This window comes from Pavona decussata, unplaced genomic scaffold (genome assembly GCF_977016875.1).
Source record: "Pavona decussata unplaced genomic scaffold, jaPavDecu1.1 SCAFFOLD_140, whole genome shotgun sequence".
NCBI lineage: Eukaryota > Metazoa > Cnidaria > Anthozoa > Scleractinia > Agariciidae > Pavona > Pavona decussata.
In genome coordinates this window covers 96,458-113,389 of record NW_028145553.1, presented here as the reverse complement: position 1 = coordinate 113,389, position 16,932 = coordinate 96,458, and the positions used below count along the sequence as shown (strand labels likewise).

At 37.4% G+C, this 16,932-nt stretch overlaps 2 protein-coding genes across 53 annotated transcripts in view; one reads left to right on the top strand and one right to left on the bottom strand.

Annotated features, from left to right (window-relative positions):
* Positions 1-32: 32 nt before the first annotated feature.
* Positions 33-16,524, top strand: LOC146466770 (uncharacterized). Of its 3 annotated transcripts, none has more exons than XR_014867895.1 (3): positions 33-328; positions 12,607-12,728; positions 16,497-16,524. XR_014867895.1 is itself a non-coding variant. In XM_085126622.1 (2 exons), the coding sequence occupies exon 2, from the start codon at positions 2,478-2,480 to the stop codon at positions 3,138-3,140; it is 663 nt and encodes a 220-aa protein (XP_084982748.1). In that variant the 5' UTR covers positions 33-328; positions 2,341-2,477; the 3' UTR covers positions 3,141-5,691. The 3 variants fall into 3 exon arrangements, 1 of the variants encoding a protein (XP_084982748.1); XR_014867896.1 differs by lacking the exon at positions 33-328 and adding an exon at positions 15,366-15,393 and having other exon boundaries at positions 12,312-12,728; XM_085126622.1 differs by lacking the exons at positions 12,607-12,728; positions 16,497-16,524 and adding an exon at positions 2,341-5,691.
* The window catches only part of LOC146466769 (uncharacterized), a 45,245-nt gene continuing 32,786 nt past the window's right edge, over positions 4,474-16,932 (bottom strand). For 45 of the 50 annotated variants that reach the window (XM_085126560.1, XM_085126561.1, XM_085126558.1 and 42 more), the window contains 14 exons: positions 16,421-16,486; positions 15,293-15,355; positions 14,895-14,941; positions 13,752-13,833; positions 13,395-13,628; positions 12,810-12,992; positions 10,990-12,280; positions 9,577-10,070; positions 8,820-8,911; positions 8,560-8,608; positions 8,366-8,419; positions 8,165-8,218; positions 7,968-8,021; positions 4,474-7,624 (listed from right to left, as the gene is read on the bottom strand). In XM_085126560.1, coding sequence (XP_084982686.1) covers positions 7,383-7,624; positions 7,968-8,021; positions 8,165-8,218; positions 8,366-8,419; positions 8,560-8,608; positions 8,820-8,911; positions 9,577-10,070; positions 10,990-12,280; positions 12,810-12,992; positions 13,395-13,628; positions 13,752-13,833; positions 14,895-14,941; positions 15,293-15,355; positions 16,421-16,486 — 3,005 coding nt within the window. In that variant the 3' untranslated portion in view covers positions 4,474-7,382. The remainder of the gene's footprint in view (positions 7,625-7,967; positions 8,022-8,164; positions 8,219-8,365; positions 8,420-8,559; positions 8,609-8,819; positions 8,912-9,576; positions 10,071-10,989; positions 12,281-12,809; positions 12,993-13,394; positions 13,629-13,751; positions 13,834-14,894; positions 14,942-15,292; positions 15,356-16,420; positions 16,487-16,932) is intronic. The other 5 variants (XM_085126594.1, XM_085126599.1, XM_085126600.1 and 2 more) reach the window with 2 other exon arrangements.

Sequence of the window (16,932 nt, the reverse complement as noted above, 5' to 3'; positions counted from 1 at the left end):
AATTGTTTATGCGACCAAGAAAAGGTTTTAATTTCGATCCAATATCACGCTATCGAAACACGGAATGAAAGCGAGCATGTTGAAATGCAAACGACCTTTTTAGTGTCTACGAAAGCTCGTTTAACCGAAACTTTTCTGTTTGCACGAAATGATCATTCAACTAACTCCTAGGCTATGAACAAAACCTTCCGGTGGGGAGTAGGGTGAAAAGAAAAGCCTCTCTCCAGCCGCCCTTCCTTCTCGACCTCTTCGTGTAGGAAAACCATTACAAAACCGTGCATTGAATTGGCTTTCCAGGGCATCTATATAACGAAAGGTTTATTTCATGGTAAGTGAAATTCTACTATTTATTGCTGATTACATCATTTACGGTATAAGATCCGGCGGCGCTTTTATTTTCGTTACTCTAAAAAGTTCCTGATTTTTACAATACTATATGTAAGACTTCACAAGCTCTTTTAATGTGCCGTGTCTTCTTCGATATTTTCAGAGACATGAAATAAAAATTATACGTGTTCAAAGAACAAACCGCTGCAAAAAGGTGAAAGCATTCCAAACATCGCATTTTTTTCATTATTTTGGACGTGAGCTTTTTATGTTAATAAGTTCGTTTGTTGTCTGCAAGTTAGTTTACGATTCACATCAGGTTCGTATGAGACATTTTGCTGTGTTCCATTTTTTTAAACTCTCAGAACAGTGATAGACAAAAATGTAAACTGGCCTTTCGTATCTCGTTCTGTAATACTCCGAGAATGGAAGTCCAGGTTCTCTGATGTGTAATTGCCAAACAAACAAACATTTTCTCCATGTAAGACAACAGCACTAAACAAAAACAATTTTGTGTCATAGCTTTAATTATTTTTCTTGCTTATATTATATTTCTCCGGCTTTGTATATTCGGTTTACGCAAAATGTAATGTTCGATGCCTCGCGCTTTTAAATATTGTCCGTTAATTTTAAAATATGTTACGCCATTGCTAGTATAAATTCGAATCACAACTGTAAACGAACTCACAACTGATCAGGGGATGATTGTTAAACGATGGAAACATGCCTTGTTACAAACTCAAAGTGGTTGTCCATTTTTTTAAAAAAATGGAAAAGTGTTTTATTGTTTTTTAAAACGAAACTTAAAAATTTAACGGGTAGCTTGGAAACGTTTTGATTCATAATTATCTAGACTTGCGATCTGCATCAAAGAGCGTTCAACAAGAAGAAATAAAGCCTTTTAATCTCCTATTACAGTGGAACCCCGCTCTACGACCACCTCGTTAATACGACCATTTTTTTGTGCCGCGAACGAATTGAAAACTCCAGTTATAGTTCCTTGATTTTACAACCTCGTTAATCCGATCACCCCGTTATTGCGACCATATTTTCACGACCCGATGGTGGTCGTATTAACGGGGTTCCGCCTTATTTCATTTTAGACATTGCTGTGAAGTACATGGTCGGTGAAACATGTAGTGTTCACCATGTCGCAAACGTGGGAAAAATAAAACTCTGAGCCTCTGACCGGAGTCGATCCCTTGCCCTTCCCGGTAAACAGGTCGGTTGTTCTAGCCACTGAGTTCCTGAGAGACTCGTGGAAAGCCAGATCATTTATGACAGTTCCTTATCCCCACCTATCTCGCTGATAAATCAATTTACATGCTCACTGGGTATCCTCTTGGCTTTTAACATGCAGGGACTCAAAGAACTTGTTTGTGAGGTGACTACGTTCAGTAGGCCTGTATCTTTTATAAGCTCTGTTTTCACTGAACCCAGCTGAGCTGCAGCTCCATTGTTTTGTTTTTGTGTCTAGGCACATTCTTTTGTTGTTCGTTCTTTTGTTCTCTCGACCAACAATGTCAGACGTTACAAACGGTGCAGGTCGCACCATTTTGTTCGCAATTCTTCAGCAGTAACCGCTGAATCTCGATCAGTGGGCGCGCTCTAGGAAACAGTGGTAGGCTTCACGTAGCTGCTTGTTGATTACGTGATCTTTTCAACTTGTGTCGAGTGCTGCTCAATACTCATTGGTTCCAGCACTGTGGTTGAAAGCCCCAAATATTAAGCTTGGACTAGCTCTGCTTTGGGCCTTTACTGTAAGAAAACTAGAAAAAGCTCTGTCATGTCTTATGGCAATATCTTATACATGATTTTCGCTTTTTTTGTTTCTATAAGAATACTGCAAGTCACAATTATATCAAAATGTTATTTTATCAATTGATAACAGTGAAGATACAATAACAATTGCAATCTGTTGCTTTATTACCCGAAACTAACGTATAATAAAATTGTGCGTATCAGGAAAGTGAATTTCATATTTGAGACCAGTTTTTTCTATCTCCCTTTCAGAGAAAGAGCTAAAGTCTCAGCTTTCAGAACCCACAGGGCTATGTTTTGATTTTGACAGTGCCATTTTTTGTTGCTTTGGTGGAAGCAAAACTGGCTACATAAAGATCCACACTCCTGTAGAATTTGCATGTACGTTTATGAGCAAGGTTCGAGAAATTTACCATGCCATAGGATTTCTTCCTAAAAAGGAGCAGAATCGACTAGCTCAGATTGGAACGAGACATGCCGTCCCATTTGTTGAAAGCACAGAGAAACTTATGGATTCATTGGCCTACATGGAGAGCTTAACAGCCCAACGGAAAGGCTACCTCAAGATGGCAACAGCTGGCCCTGAGGGAACCTTATACCATGCTTCAGTCAATGGCTTTGCAGAGACTGTTAAGGGTCTGGAGGCAGATACCCAATCACTCGAGCAGGCAGATTTGCATGATGTTCTGGACAAGTTTAACCTTTATGCATTTGTCAACGAGTCACGCAAAGAGCATGGTTTTGCGAAGCACAAACAGAATGGTCAGTACAGGCACCCTACTCTCCAGCAGTATGTAAGCAGTAAAGATCGTCATGAAGTAGAGCTGATCAAGAAGACCTGTCAGTGTCCACATGCATATCACACAAATACATTTAGTGCCTACCAGCCAAGCCACAGGTCCAATTTGTCTTCTGTTAAAACCATTACGCAATACAGGAAATGGTGTTACTTACTTACCGATGCTTACTTGCGGGGACCATATATCGCTACCTGCACTCTGGGGACACCGACTTCCAGTATAGCTAATACCAAAAGAGAGAGTGCATTTTAATTTACTTCCAACAAGGGAACGTCCAGAGCCATTATATTATAAAAATTGTAAATCGCTAACTGTGGGGACAAATACTCAATGTAATTATGGGGACTGCTTATAAAGTTCTTCGTTGTGGGGACTCGAAAATGTTCAGTCCACGATGTACTTATGAAAACTTACAAGGAAATCAAACTGATGGGACTGATGAAATACTTTTTTTTAGGATAAGCGAGGGTAGGCTAACCTTTCACCGGAACTTACCGATGCTTACTTGCGGGGACCATATATCGCTACCTGCACTCTGGGGACACCGACTTCCAGTATAGCTAATACCAAAAGAGAGAGTGCATTTTAATTTACTCCCAACAAGGGAACGTCCAGAGCCATTATATTATAAAAATTGTAAATCGCTAACTGTGGGGACAAATACTCAATGTAATTATGGGGACTGCTTATAAAGTTCTTCGTTGTGGGGACTCGAAAATGTTCAGTCCACGATGTACTTATGAAAACTTACAAGGAAATCAAACTGATGGGACTGATGGAATACTTATTTTTAGGATAAGCGAGGGTAGGCTAACCTTTCACCGGAACTGGCTTGAAGAAAACAGCAACTAGAATTTGTAGAGTAAAAAAGTTATCACAAAAAGAGTTCCTTGATATCAGTGCAGTTTCTCTGTTGCTGCTTATGAACGGTTCAAATAACAGTTCTGAAAACTGATAATTTAAGGAAACGATGGGCAAGGTCCTGCCGCTCCTAAATGCATGGGTGCACCCTCTTTAGTGATTTAAAATTAAGTTCCTTTAAATAAACAACCAATATTCCAAGTTTGAATAGAAATTATACCTCCGCAAAGTTTTATATTTTTCTTTAGGTACTCTCATAGAAATGAAGAGGGTTTCGTGTTACAAGTAACTGCACTACACGCAAAGTGAACTCTTCAACTTTAAAGTAAACTTATAAGTAGATCAAACTGATGGGACTGACGAATACTTTTATTAGGATAAGCGAGGCAGGTTTCCCGGAATATAACCTTTTCACCGGAACTGGCTTGAAGAAAACAAGTTATCACGAAAACAGTTTCTCGATATCAGTGCCGTTCATATATTGCTGCTGAACGGTTGAAATAACAGTTCTGGAAACTGATAATTTAAAGAAACTATGGGCTATATACAAGGTCCTTCCGCTCCTTAATGCATGGCTGCATCCTTTTTGATGATTTAAAGTTAAGTTCCTCTAAGATAAACAATTGACTAGAAATAATACATTCGCAAATTGTTATCTTTTTCTTTAGGAACTCTCATAGAAATGAAGAGGGTTGTTTCATGTTACAAGTAACAACACGCAAACTGAACTCTTCAACTTTGTTTAATGTACTATTTTTTATGGAAAATTTATCACTTTTATTTACTGGTTACTAGGCTTTAACTATAACTCAGAGACCTATTACAGAGGAACTCAGTTAAGGACGGTGCCCACTGTTGTTAGTGCGCATACGTTCTGCGCATCTCGAGATACTCGGGTTTGTTATGGGTGGTGCCTACTAATACAAGAATATTTTTGCGCGGTTTAAAACTATACGGAGAAAGCAGAACTTAGCAAATGCTTTTGGTATCTCATAAGAAAATTGGGGGTAACGATGCATTTTTCAGAGATAATTAATCTTCAATTTAGGAAAAAATCCCTTACATTGCTTTATATTTTGGCGCTTTTTAGAGATATTATTGCTTATTTATCTCTGAAAAATGCATGATTACCCCCAATTTTCTTTTTGGATTCCAATAGCCCTTGCTAAGATCTGTTTTTCCCGCATAGTCTTAAACCGGACAAAAATACTTCGGTATTAGTAGGCACCGTCCTTAAATCTAATCTGAACAAACCTAGCTGATCTGTCAGAACTAAAGGTAAACAAAACGATGACGAACACACGACTCCTTTTATTCTATGCTTACAGATCTAGCTCCAAAAAAACGTAACCAGTTTCGATTAAATAAAAACCCGCGAGTAAGAACCACTTTAGCCTAGAGCTTGGAAGCAGCTTCTCATTTTTTAAAATCAGTCAAAAGCGTTTACTTTTAGGAAATAAGATATGTCACATGCTGGAGCCTTATCACTCTTAGTTCCAATATAAATGCCAATGTTGACAATCACAAAATATTAATACTGTTGCAATCATATAAATATAAATCACAAGTATAAGGATGTCACTAGAGCCTAAGAACCTGTTTAGGTTAACTTAGCAAAATACAGGTTCTTACTTGCGGGTTTATACTGTAAGTCTAAAGCTAGCCTCATGCAGTTAGTCGAATGTAACTCTTCCCAATAACCCGAGTTTTTTCTTTATAACTGTCTTGCCTCTAAAACTACAACTGTCCGATAATTTACGGTAAAACATAACACGAGGACCGAGGAAAGTTATCATTGTTAAAAACCAAGTTTTGCTTTAACAAGAGTTTAAAAAGATTTATTACATAACTGCTGATGAAATACCAGGATATCTCCTTATACTAAAAAGTCATATCTTCACCGCGCGCAGTGAAGATACTATTTTTCTCTTTCACATGTGAAGCGTCGTCATGGTTACTAAGATGATTAGCGAAAAACAAGTTTCAAAAGTTAATAAAAATTTAGTTTTTATCTGGAAATTTCATCAGTATCTATATAAAAAAACAGATTACATGACTGCTTGGGGATACGAATTTTATCTTCTCGTGCTGATAGTATCTCTCACTCGTTCGCTACGCTGACTTGTGAGAGATACTCGAAGATAAAATTCATATCCCCGCGCGGACAAGGAATACCCGCTATATATCATAGATATTAATAGGCAGCTTATATAACAGTCTATGATATTCAGTCCCAAAACGACGAAAGAAAATGTAAAGTGCGAAATCAAAGAAAACTTGGAATTACAAAAATTACTTTTGTCGGTCTTACAATACAATACAATACAACTTTAAGTCCTAACGTGGGACGAGGTCCGAGCCAGAGGCTCATGTATAAAACGTAGGACTAGAGTCAATTAAAAAAGAAATACTAGCTATAATTGACCAGCACTGACAGGAAACGTAACAAGGTCTGATAAGTCTACAGGAGTTTTTAGGTGTTTTTGGCAATAATCTTGTTTAGGAAATAATAATTTTCATAAACCTGTCCATTCTTTTTTGACTTTTTCGTTCAAGTTTGCCTCAATAAGTTGAATTTGACTCACAGGAAACGCAACAAGTTTCGATTAAGTATAGGTTTTTTCAGTTACTTACAATAATTTTGCTTGTGAAATAATATTAACACCTTTTTCACAACGACTGTCAATCTCTGTTGACCAGTACTTATTGCCGATTAAGTTAAGGTATTTTCAATTACTTGCAATAATTTTGCTTGTGAAAAGAAATTCTTCACACAATTTTTCACAACAACTCCCCAATCTCTATTGACCAACACTTTTTGCTGATTAAGTTTAGGTGTTTTCAGTTTCTTCCAATAGCTCTCTTGTGAAATATTCTTCACACCATTTTTCCACGAAGTTCTGTCAATCTCTGTTGACTAGTACTTTTTGATTAAGTTTAAAGGTGTTTTCAGTTTCTTGCCAAAATTTACTTGTGAAATAATATTCTTCACACAATTTTTCACAAAGTTCTGTCAAACATTGTTGACCAATACTTTTTGATAAAGTTTAAAGGTGTTTTCAGTTTCTTGAAATAGCCCTCTTGTGAAATAATATTCTTCACACAATTTTCTATTGACCAACACCTTTTGCTGATTAAGTTTAGATGTTTTCAGTTTCTTCTAATAGCTCTCTTCTGAAATAATATTCTTCGCACCATTTTTCCACGAAGTTCTGTCAATCTCTGTTGACTAAAGGTGTTTTCAGTTTCTTGCCAAAATTTACTTGTGAAATAATATTCTTCACACAATTTTTCACAAAGTTCTGTCAAACATTGTTGACCAGTACTTTTTGATAAAGTTAAGGTACGATGTTTTCAGTTTCTTGAAATAGCTCTCTTGTGAAATAATATTCTTCACACCATTTTTCCACGAAGTTCTGTCAATCTCTGTTGACCAGTACTTTTTGATTAAGTTTAAAGGTGTTTTCAGTTTCTTGCCAAAATTTAGTTGGGAAATAATATTCTTCACAGAATTTTTCATAAAGTTCTGTCAATCACTGTTGACCAGAACTTTTTGATTAAGTTTAGGTGTTTTCAGTTTCTTTCTTTTTACCCTACTCAGTTACTGGAAATGTGGCAAGTTCCGAAAAAAGTCTAGGTGTTTTTGTCTTCCAATGCTTTTGCTCGTGAAATAATATTCTTCACACAATTTTTCACAGCTGTCCAATGTCTGTTGATTAGCACTCCGTCACTTTGTCTTATACAGTTCTCACAGTCACGCTTTCCTGGCAGTTTCCTGTTTTTGACAAAGGCACCAAGTTTCTCGAAAACTGCGTCTTTTTCTTCCTTTGTCCAGGCACTGTAACCCTTTTTCTTTGCTAGAGAAGCAGCAGGACCTGGGTATGAGTGCAGATACATATTAAGTCACGTCTATGTTTACACTAGTGTGGCAACAAAAGAGGATAGTCTCTTTACATTACGAACATCTTAAAAATGAGTTAGTTCAGGTAACTTGAGGATTTCAATTGAAATATGGTAAAAGAAACATGTTTAACGATTTTTGTTTTTATAGTTAAAACATTCTTAAAAAAACTCTAGTAATGCTAGGCTTTTGTGGACTTAAAGATAAATGAACGGAGCTGTTAAAAGCTACAGAACCTGCATGGAAACTGAGAATTTTTCATCAAACAACAAAGGTTTACTTGCATATTTAGAAAGATACCATTTTAAGCTACGTACCATTGTTCTCTTTCGCTACGGCTTGTTTATTTTGTGTGGTCTTTTTTGTCTTGGCTGTATAAATAAATCACAAGATAATAAATTAATTGCAAGAAAAAATTCAGTTGATGGTCCTTGCGTGGGAACTGAGAATTCTTGGCCAAATAACAAAAGGGGTAGGGTATATTCAGAAATACAAAGCTATGTGAGCTACCTACCACTGTTCTCTTTAGTTGGGCCATGCCTATCTTCTGTGGTCCTTTTGGTCTTAGCTGGTAAAAGGATTATAGGATAATAAATTAATTGTAAGAAAGAAGTCAGTTGATGGTCCTCGCATGGTCATGAAAACTGAGAATTCTTGGCCAAATAACAAAGGGGTAGGGTATATTCAGAAATAAAAAGCTATGTGAGCTACGTACCTCTGTTCTCTTTTGTTGCGCCATGCCTTTCTTCTGTGGTCTTTTTGGTCTTAGCTGGTAAAAAGATTATACGGTAATAAATTCAATTGGTAGATTCCTAAACACAAAGTGGACGAACAGGGAAGGAAACCATGAGCACAGATGTAAGTGTGTAAAAATAAATTTGAGAAGAAATTCAAAGTTAGTTAACATACCATTTAATCCTGATGGTGATTCTTTTGAGCTGCTTGTCCCTTCCTCTTCCTAAAGCAGAAAATATTGTAAAAGAAACAACAGTACTTAGGCAGAGGTGAAGTAAAACAGATCAGTAGATATAAAGTTTATTAAAAATAGCTTCTCAGCATAACTCTAGTATTTTTGCAAACGACAAAACGAAACCTTTTGTTTTCCAAAACCAAAACAGAGAATATAAACACCTAAAAACCTGAAGACACAGTAGTGCTATGTAACTCACCACTCTCCGTTGTTGCACTTGGACACTAGGACTCGGTAGCTCAGCATTAGTATCACTTTCACAGTCTTCTTCTGATCCAGACTCCCTGTCATCTGTAAAAAGCCAAAGACAACACAAGCAAGGCACGGTAACCCTTGATATATCATATTTTATTAAGTAAGGCCTGTAGTGTGCTACAATCACACTTTATTTTCTAAAGAAAGAAACACTAACTGAGGAGAAAAAATAACTACTTAAAGGCTCAGAATTTCACCAAGATGGCAGTTTTGATTTCTGTACATCCTGTTCAAAAATCAATTTTGTTGAATTGCAATCCACTTGCATATTTGCAACCCTGTTTTTTTTTTTCAATAGTCCCTGTTTTATCTTGTTCTATGGAATCTTTTTATTATTAATAATAATAATAATAATAATAATAATAACAACAACAACAACAACAACAATAATAATAATATACAAATCTTTATACAGGATTAGCCCATTAGTACTATAAAGTACTGTTATCAAAGGGTCACTCGTGTATTTGGTGGCATTTGGCAATATGATGTGGAAATCACAAAATGTCAGTCTTAACAGGTGCTGGTCACACCATTCAAAATGAGAATTCTTTACGACTTTAAAGAGCACACTAAATTTTGTACAATTTACTTTTTTTTCAGTGGTCTTTTAATATTGCAGTCAAAATAACATTTCATGTTTACTCTCCCACAAAATATTACATTCCTGCTGGTGCTTCAATCTATTTAAACTTAATTACCTGTAACTGGATCAATTTTCAGGTCAATTTCGTCAAGCGATCTTCCGGCCCATTGTGAGGCTTTCCCCTCGTCAACTGTGTAAAGGAGTTTACCAACCTTGGCAAGTTCTATGGTTGAATCGTGTAATCGATAGTACTCTCTATGGACCCTGATATCGTGGCCAAGGTGGCGAGCTAGCCAGTCTAGTTCGTTCTTTTGTAGGTCTAGGATCTGGGAAACTGTGGCTACATATTTTCGAAGTTTGGTGCTGGTTACAGCTTCTGGTTTTTCTAAGTCCAATTCCTCACAGGTTGCCACTTTTCTCAGGCATTCCCAAGGCCGTAGATGACCTAAGGACTGCTTACTAGTAACTGCAAACAGGTAGGGGTTTTCTGGATTAATGCCTACTTCACTCCGCTTTTCCAATAGAACATCAATTGCTCTCTTAACCTCCTTTGTTAGGAGAATTGGAACCTTTCGACCTCTCTTTCCTCTAATTTCTATCAAATCCAACCTGGGTTAAAAATGAACAACAGAACCCAATAAAAATCAATCAATCAATCAATCAATCAATCAGTCAGTCAGTCAGTCAGTCAGTCAGTCAGTCAGTCAGTCAGAGAACCAGTCAGTCAGTCAGTCAGAGAACCAGTCAGTCAGTCAGTCAGTCATTCAGTCAGAGAACCAGTCAGTCAGTCAGTCAGTCAGTCAGTCAGTCAGTCAGTCAGTCAGTCAGTCAGTCAGTCAGTCAGTCAGTCAGTCAGAGAACCAGTCAGTCAGGCAACTAAAAATGAGGTACAGCTGTATAGTGGTTAAATTTTGCTTCCATAGTTTTCATTATTCAAGTCAGTCATACATTCAGATACAAGTTTATGTCCAAATCATTTAGTAAAAACACAAGACAAAAATCAATGACACAATTCATGTCTCTTAAAAGTTTGACTTTGATGAACATGCAGTGCTTTTATAATGAGACCAGGCACCCGCCAGAGCTCCGACGGGTATTCTGGTTAAAATTGGAGGGTATATTTTACCATGTTCAAGTGGAATTCAAACAAAGAAATGAAATAATGATGATGATGATGATGATGATGATGATGATGATGATGATAAATAAATAAATAAATAAATAAATAAATAAATAAATAAATAAGTAAATAAATAAATAAATAACCCAGCAGATGAAAGCACATAACATGTATGTCGAAGTAAGCAATAGCATGACTATAAACCGTTCGATGGCTGCATGAATAGCTGAGTAATCAATGGCATGGACGAGTAAGCAATCAGCCACGATTTTTTTTTTCAACTCGTCCGGCCATATCGATTACTAATCGTCAGGAATACTTAATGACTGATAACTCAGTATTACCGTTGATTACTCATTGACCTCATTATCATCGATTTGCTATGTCTTGAGTAATTTATTACAGTACCTCTTAAACAGCTGCTGTTCTAAACCACTTAGAGATCCAAAGACATCTTGACTTGTGCTCTTGTGCCAATCAGGGCGATTGGTGTAGGTTTCCACACGGAGTCTTGCTGCTTCTCCCCCTCGCCTTTTATTAAAGAGTATCAGCCTGTTCAGCACCAATTCACTTAGCTCTCGCCAGGTGCGTACATCTGGTCTAGCAGATTCTAACTGTGAAGTGAGTGAAATGATCTTTAAAGTTATGTACTCCTTTAACTTCTGAAGGTCACTTGTAACTGGGAGAAGGTCTGGTTGATTATGCTTCCTATCATTCAGTGTTGTCAAGGAATGACGGCTGATACGATAATTCCACTCAGCCTCCATGAGTTTTTCAAAATTCTCCACATCTTCAAGCAGACCTCTGTTTTTCTCACGAAGTGCTTTTCCACGAACTATTCCAAGGCATTTCTTTAATGCATAGCCAATATGCAACGCTAACGATGGAGTACCAACCCGACTTTCACCCATCTTTACATCAAAATTGGATAAGTCCATGACGCATTTCACAACGACATCAAATTTTTCAGGACAAAGGAACTGCAGCAGCCCGGCATTTTCATTTTTTTCTGCTTCTCTCATTGTTATAAGCAGACGTGCAAGGTTTCGCATGTTTTGGGAAATGTCATGAGATCGCCTGGTTCCAACCTTTACCACCATCATGGCACCAAGAGCACTTATAACAGAATCATTTCGAGCGACAAGAGTTATTTGGTCTGACTTCATGGACGCAACAACTTCTTGAAAGGGTGAGCTCCTCCCCGGGCATACTGATGGCAAAATTAATAACTTGCTTTTAGCCTGAAGCTTTTGGCATTTCTGGTAATCATTCTCTTCCTCATCATTCTTAGTATCCTTATCATCCTCATCGCCTTTCTTGAAACTGCAAGTCTTATTGTGCCTCCAAAGATCCCTTCTTTTTACAAATCCCAGGCAATAAATGCAAGGTAGATAGTCGTCTTGAGAACACTCCTCATCTTCTCCAGGTCTTCTCATGACAATGAGCTGTCCAGTTTTACATTCCAACACGCGCAAGTTGTGATGAAAATTGCCTTGCAGTCGCAACTTTTCAAGGGCTTTTTTACGATCCTTTGAGCCTCGTGGATAAGCAAATGCTTCAGCTACCTCTGCCTCGTTTTTGTGGTGATGTTCATAATGTCGAGCAATTTTTGCATACAACTTGTCACAGTAATAGCAGGAATGTCGTTTGTCATATATCCTAGCATTGTTCTCGCCCTTCTTTGAGCAGGAAATGACAACTGCAAAACAATGAAAGTATGCTAATGAGAGAAACACACTATAGTGCACTACAAACTGGGCTCAGATTCTCACAATAAAATACAGTATTTTACAAATATTTTCATTCAATTAAGGCTCAGTACAGTTCGAAAAAATAGTGAAGATAGTTTCTTCATTTGTCATTTTCAAACTAAGAAGTACAGTAAAAACCTGCAAGTAAGATTGTATTTTTTAAGAACCTGTTAGGCCACGATTTGCCAGTTATACCCCCATTTATATAATGACAAATGGCCAAATGGCCCAGCCTCTTATTTTCTAATATCACTAAAATGCGTTTAACTTTTAGGGAAGTAAGATTTATGAAAACCCTGGAACCTCTTTGGAGACACCTAGGAGCCTTATCACTGAGAGTTGCGATGTAAATGCCAATTTAACCCTGTTCCCAGTGTTTTTCATCTGAGAGCCTAGGTAAGTCACTTTTAATAAAATCACTCCAAGATTGCTTAGCTCTTTAGGGCCTAACAACCAATAAGGCAATCGTAGCTTTACCTTCTTCGTCTTCCTTTTTAACCTCTAGTTTTTCACTTGCATCGGCATCTTGATATCTTCTACTCTCCTTGTCTAAGATGACAGCTTTCGTTCTTTTCCAAGAGTGTTTCTTTGTGTTCATATGGTGGGGATCTTCATTCTCTTCATCACTGCAACCACCACGGGGTCGTTTTTTTGCAACAGCTATAAAATGAAACAAAGGGAACTTGTATAAAAGTTATATACTTAGTCAAGTTCTCAAATAAAAGTTTGCGTAAATCTGATCCATGTAACTGTATTCGTGATTTCGGCCATTTCCTGGCCTTAAAAGGCCGTATACTTCTGAGGTAAAGTGCCTGTATCCATACAGCGGCTGTTTAATAAGCATTTAAGTTTTATTGCTTTCATTATTTGTACTTGTTCAACACTCAAAAGGTGGTTTTATAATTACAAGAATCAACACTATTCTTCTAAACAATAAGAACAATACCAATGAATCAGCCACTTTTCACATGGGTCCATGTATGCCTGCTTAAAAGAACTGCGCTGCTTAATAATTTAGCTCAAGTACAAATTAGAGTAAATAAACTAGCCAGCAATACTCACCAGCCTTGTAACCTTCTTCATTTGTCATTTCAACCTCCAGCTCTGTACTTTGAACCAGCTTCTCCCTCGTGCCAGATTCACAATTTGTCTTAACACTACTATCTCCCTCCTCATCACTGTCTGTTTCTAATATGAAGGCCCTTGCTTTTCTCCTGGAGTTTCTCTTCACGATCACATGGAGATCTTCACTTTCTTCATCACTGCCTCCATCAAGGGGCCGTTTCCTTGTAACAGCTAGAAATTGAAACAAATAAAAATAACTTATAAAAACACTTCCAGAACCGCAACCAACTATTTTTTCACCAGTCAGAATTGAAAGGAAACAAAAGTCATTACTGTTTTGATGTCAGTTTTTACCTGGTGAATGTGCTTTTTTGTAATTCTCTTCAGAGCTATCCGAACAATAGTCTTCATCACTTAATAGTTCAACAGGTTCTTCCTGAAAGAAATATTGTTAAAAAAATCAATTAATTGCTTATAGCTGGACTCTAAATTGAGCAGTCTGGGTTCAAGTCTTGGCCGAGGCACTGCATTGCGTTCTTGGGCAAGACACTTTACCCTCATTTCACGCAAGTGTATAAATGGGTACCGGTGAATTACTGCTGGGGGGAAACCCTGCGATGAACTAGCATCCCATCCAGGGGGGACTGAGTAGAAATACTCCCAGATGCTTCATGCTACAGAAACCAGGATAAGCTATGGCCTTAAGGGCCACTTGGCTCACACCACAGACTTTACCTGCCTTATTAACATATAAAAAGCCAACCTAAACTTCCATTACATCAATTTATACTTATAATAAGATGCGCTTGGTTCAATGCAGTAAGCTACATGTAGATACGCATATTTTAAGAACTATTTTCGACTTTATTTGCAGATTTCGTGACATTTTTATGATTTCAGCCTAGAAATTGTAAGGGTCACCAATATATTAAATAAGTCATTAGAATCTAAAGAGTGTGAATCACACCAAAAGCATTCACTAGAATTATTTAACCCAATGCAGAATATTTTGGATCTGCAAATAAAATCTTCCAAAATTTGGACCCTGTGTATGACTAGACTGAAGCAGCATAAACAGACCGAACAGCCAACTGAAACCACCTATCTTTTGACACTGTGTTTAATAAATTAACCAGTGTATGATATCTGATATTTAAGTACAACACTCTAAAACCAAATGTGTTTCCCAGATGCTCAAAGCTCCAACATGTGATTCACACTTGCGATAATCAATGATCAACAGGGCTCTTCCGTTGTGGAATATAGCCTCACAAAGATCCCACTCGACTCATAAAGATCCCTACAGCACAGCACAATGGCCTAATGTGATGGCGTAATCACTTAATGAAAAACACCACGATTTTCAGGTCAACAGTTTTCATGAGTCTCAGTTGGTTATATCTGATAGTAATTCCTAACGAAACTATGCATGCAACTTAACAAGACTGGCAAATACTATACCATAACCAACCCTAAAATCATCAACAAATAACTCACCTCGGCTAAATGGCCATACAGCACACCCCCCAGTGGTATATTTAAGCCTAAAACACAGAATAATATAATTATAATCACAAATTAAAAAACCTACCGGAAATAACAGACGTTTAGATCCGATAGCCCGAATAGTGGATTTTAAATCCATCACTTGCCCAACAGGCAAGTGAAAATTCTTTGATGTCTTACTTCCGATAACTTTTTGGGCTAGTGAAAATTACTCCCGATCTAGTACGACCTGGCTACAGATTGCCTGAAGGGCACGCTGGAAAATTAAAGTTGTTTTGTACCCTGTATTGACTTTAGATTAGTATGGAGACTTAGCCCATTTTCCTGACACTTTTAGCAAGGTCAGCACAAGTGCTTATTTTACATCATCAAGTAATCTTATCCTCTACCTTTGTGACTCCCATTCTTTGCTGTACACGCCACAGATTCACAATTGACTGGCACTTCTTTATCTATTCACAGAAAAAAAGAGTTAAAAAGAAGTGAACTGGTATGCTAGGAGGATCATTAATGTGACATTCCTTTCTGCATTTCAGTATCACACACCTAAGTGTATAAGCCTCCCAACAAACCTTTTTCACAAATGAAGTTAGCCAATCAGTGAGCACAGATGTCTTTCATTTGTATGCCTCCTAGCTTTCACTGTTAAAGGACATCACAACAAAACGATTGAATTGCATTTGCCAACAAAACAAATTTGTGCTCTAGCTCTGACTTTTAACTTGTCAAAACAATTTGATGGGTGGCTACACTAAGAGTTGTCGCACTGTCAAAAATGGTTCAGTTAAAAAGAAGTAAACTGGTATGCTAGGAGGATCATTAATGTGACATTCCTTTCTGCATTTCAGTATCACACACCTAAGTGTAGCCTCCCAACAAACCTTTTTCACAAATGAAGTTAGCCAATCAGTGAGCACAGATGTCTTTCATTTGTATGCCTCCTAGCTTTCACCGTTAAAGGACATCACAACAAAACGATTGAATTGCATTTGCCAACAAAACAAATTTGTGCTCTAGCTCTGACTTTTAACTTGTCAAAACAGTTTGATGAGTGGCTACACTAAGAGTTGTCGCACTGTAAAAAATGGTTCAAAATGTGCATTAAAATGATTATTTTTTCTTCACTGAGCAAGAACTACAGTGAGTTTTGTATATCTAAAACAAGTGATGTTAATGCAAAAAGTAAAAGAAACATTTATTACAGAAGTTGCCAGAGCAGTTTTAACACAGATATGATAGCCAGAGGATAGTGGAGGTGGGACTAGTGGATTTGCCCAACAGGCAAAAGAAAATTCTTTGATGTCTCACTTCCGATAACTTTTTGGGCTAGTGAAAATTACTCCCGGGCTAGTACGGCCTGGCTACAGATTGCCTGAAGGGCACACTGGAACATTAAAGTTGTTTTGTACCCTGTATTGACTTAAGATTAGTATGGAGACTTAGCCCATTTTCCTGACACTTTTAGCAAGGTCAGCACAAGTGCTTATTTTACATCATCAATTAATTTTGACCTCTACCTTTGTGCCTGCCATTCTTTGCTGTACATGCCACAGATTCACAATTGCCTGACACTTCTTCTTTATCTATTCACAGATAAAAAGAGTTAAAAAGAAGTGAACTGGTATGCCAGGAGGATCATTAATGTGACATTCCTTTCTGCAATTCAGTATCACACACCTAAGTGTAGCCTCCCAACAAACCTTTTTCACAAATGAAGTTAGCCAATCAGTGAGCACAGATCTCTTTCATTTGTATGCCTCCTAGCTTTCACCGTTAAAGGACATCACAACAAAACGATTGAATTGCATTTGCCAACAAAACAAATTTGTGCTCTAGCTCTGACTTTTAACTTGTCAAAACAGTTTGATGGGTGGCTACACTGAGAGTTGTCGCACTGTAAAAAATGGTTCAAAATGTGCATTAAGATGATTATTTTTTCTTCACTGAGCAAGAACTACAGTGAGTTTTGTATATCTAAAACAAGTGATGTTAATGCAAAAAGTAAAAGAAACATTTATTACAGAAGTTG

Bases quoted from the DNA above. Each gene is read 5' to 3' on its own strand.
- LOC146466770 (XM_085126622.1), top strand. From the start codon at position 2,478: ATGAGCAAGGTTCGAGAAATTTACCATGCCATAGGATTTCTTCCTAAA.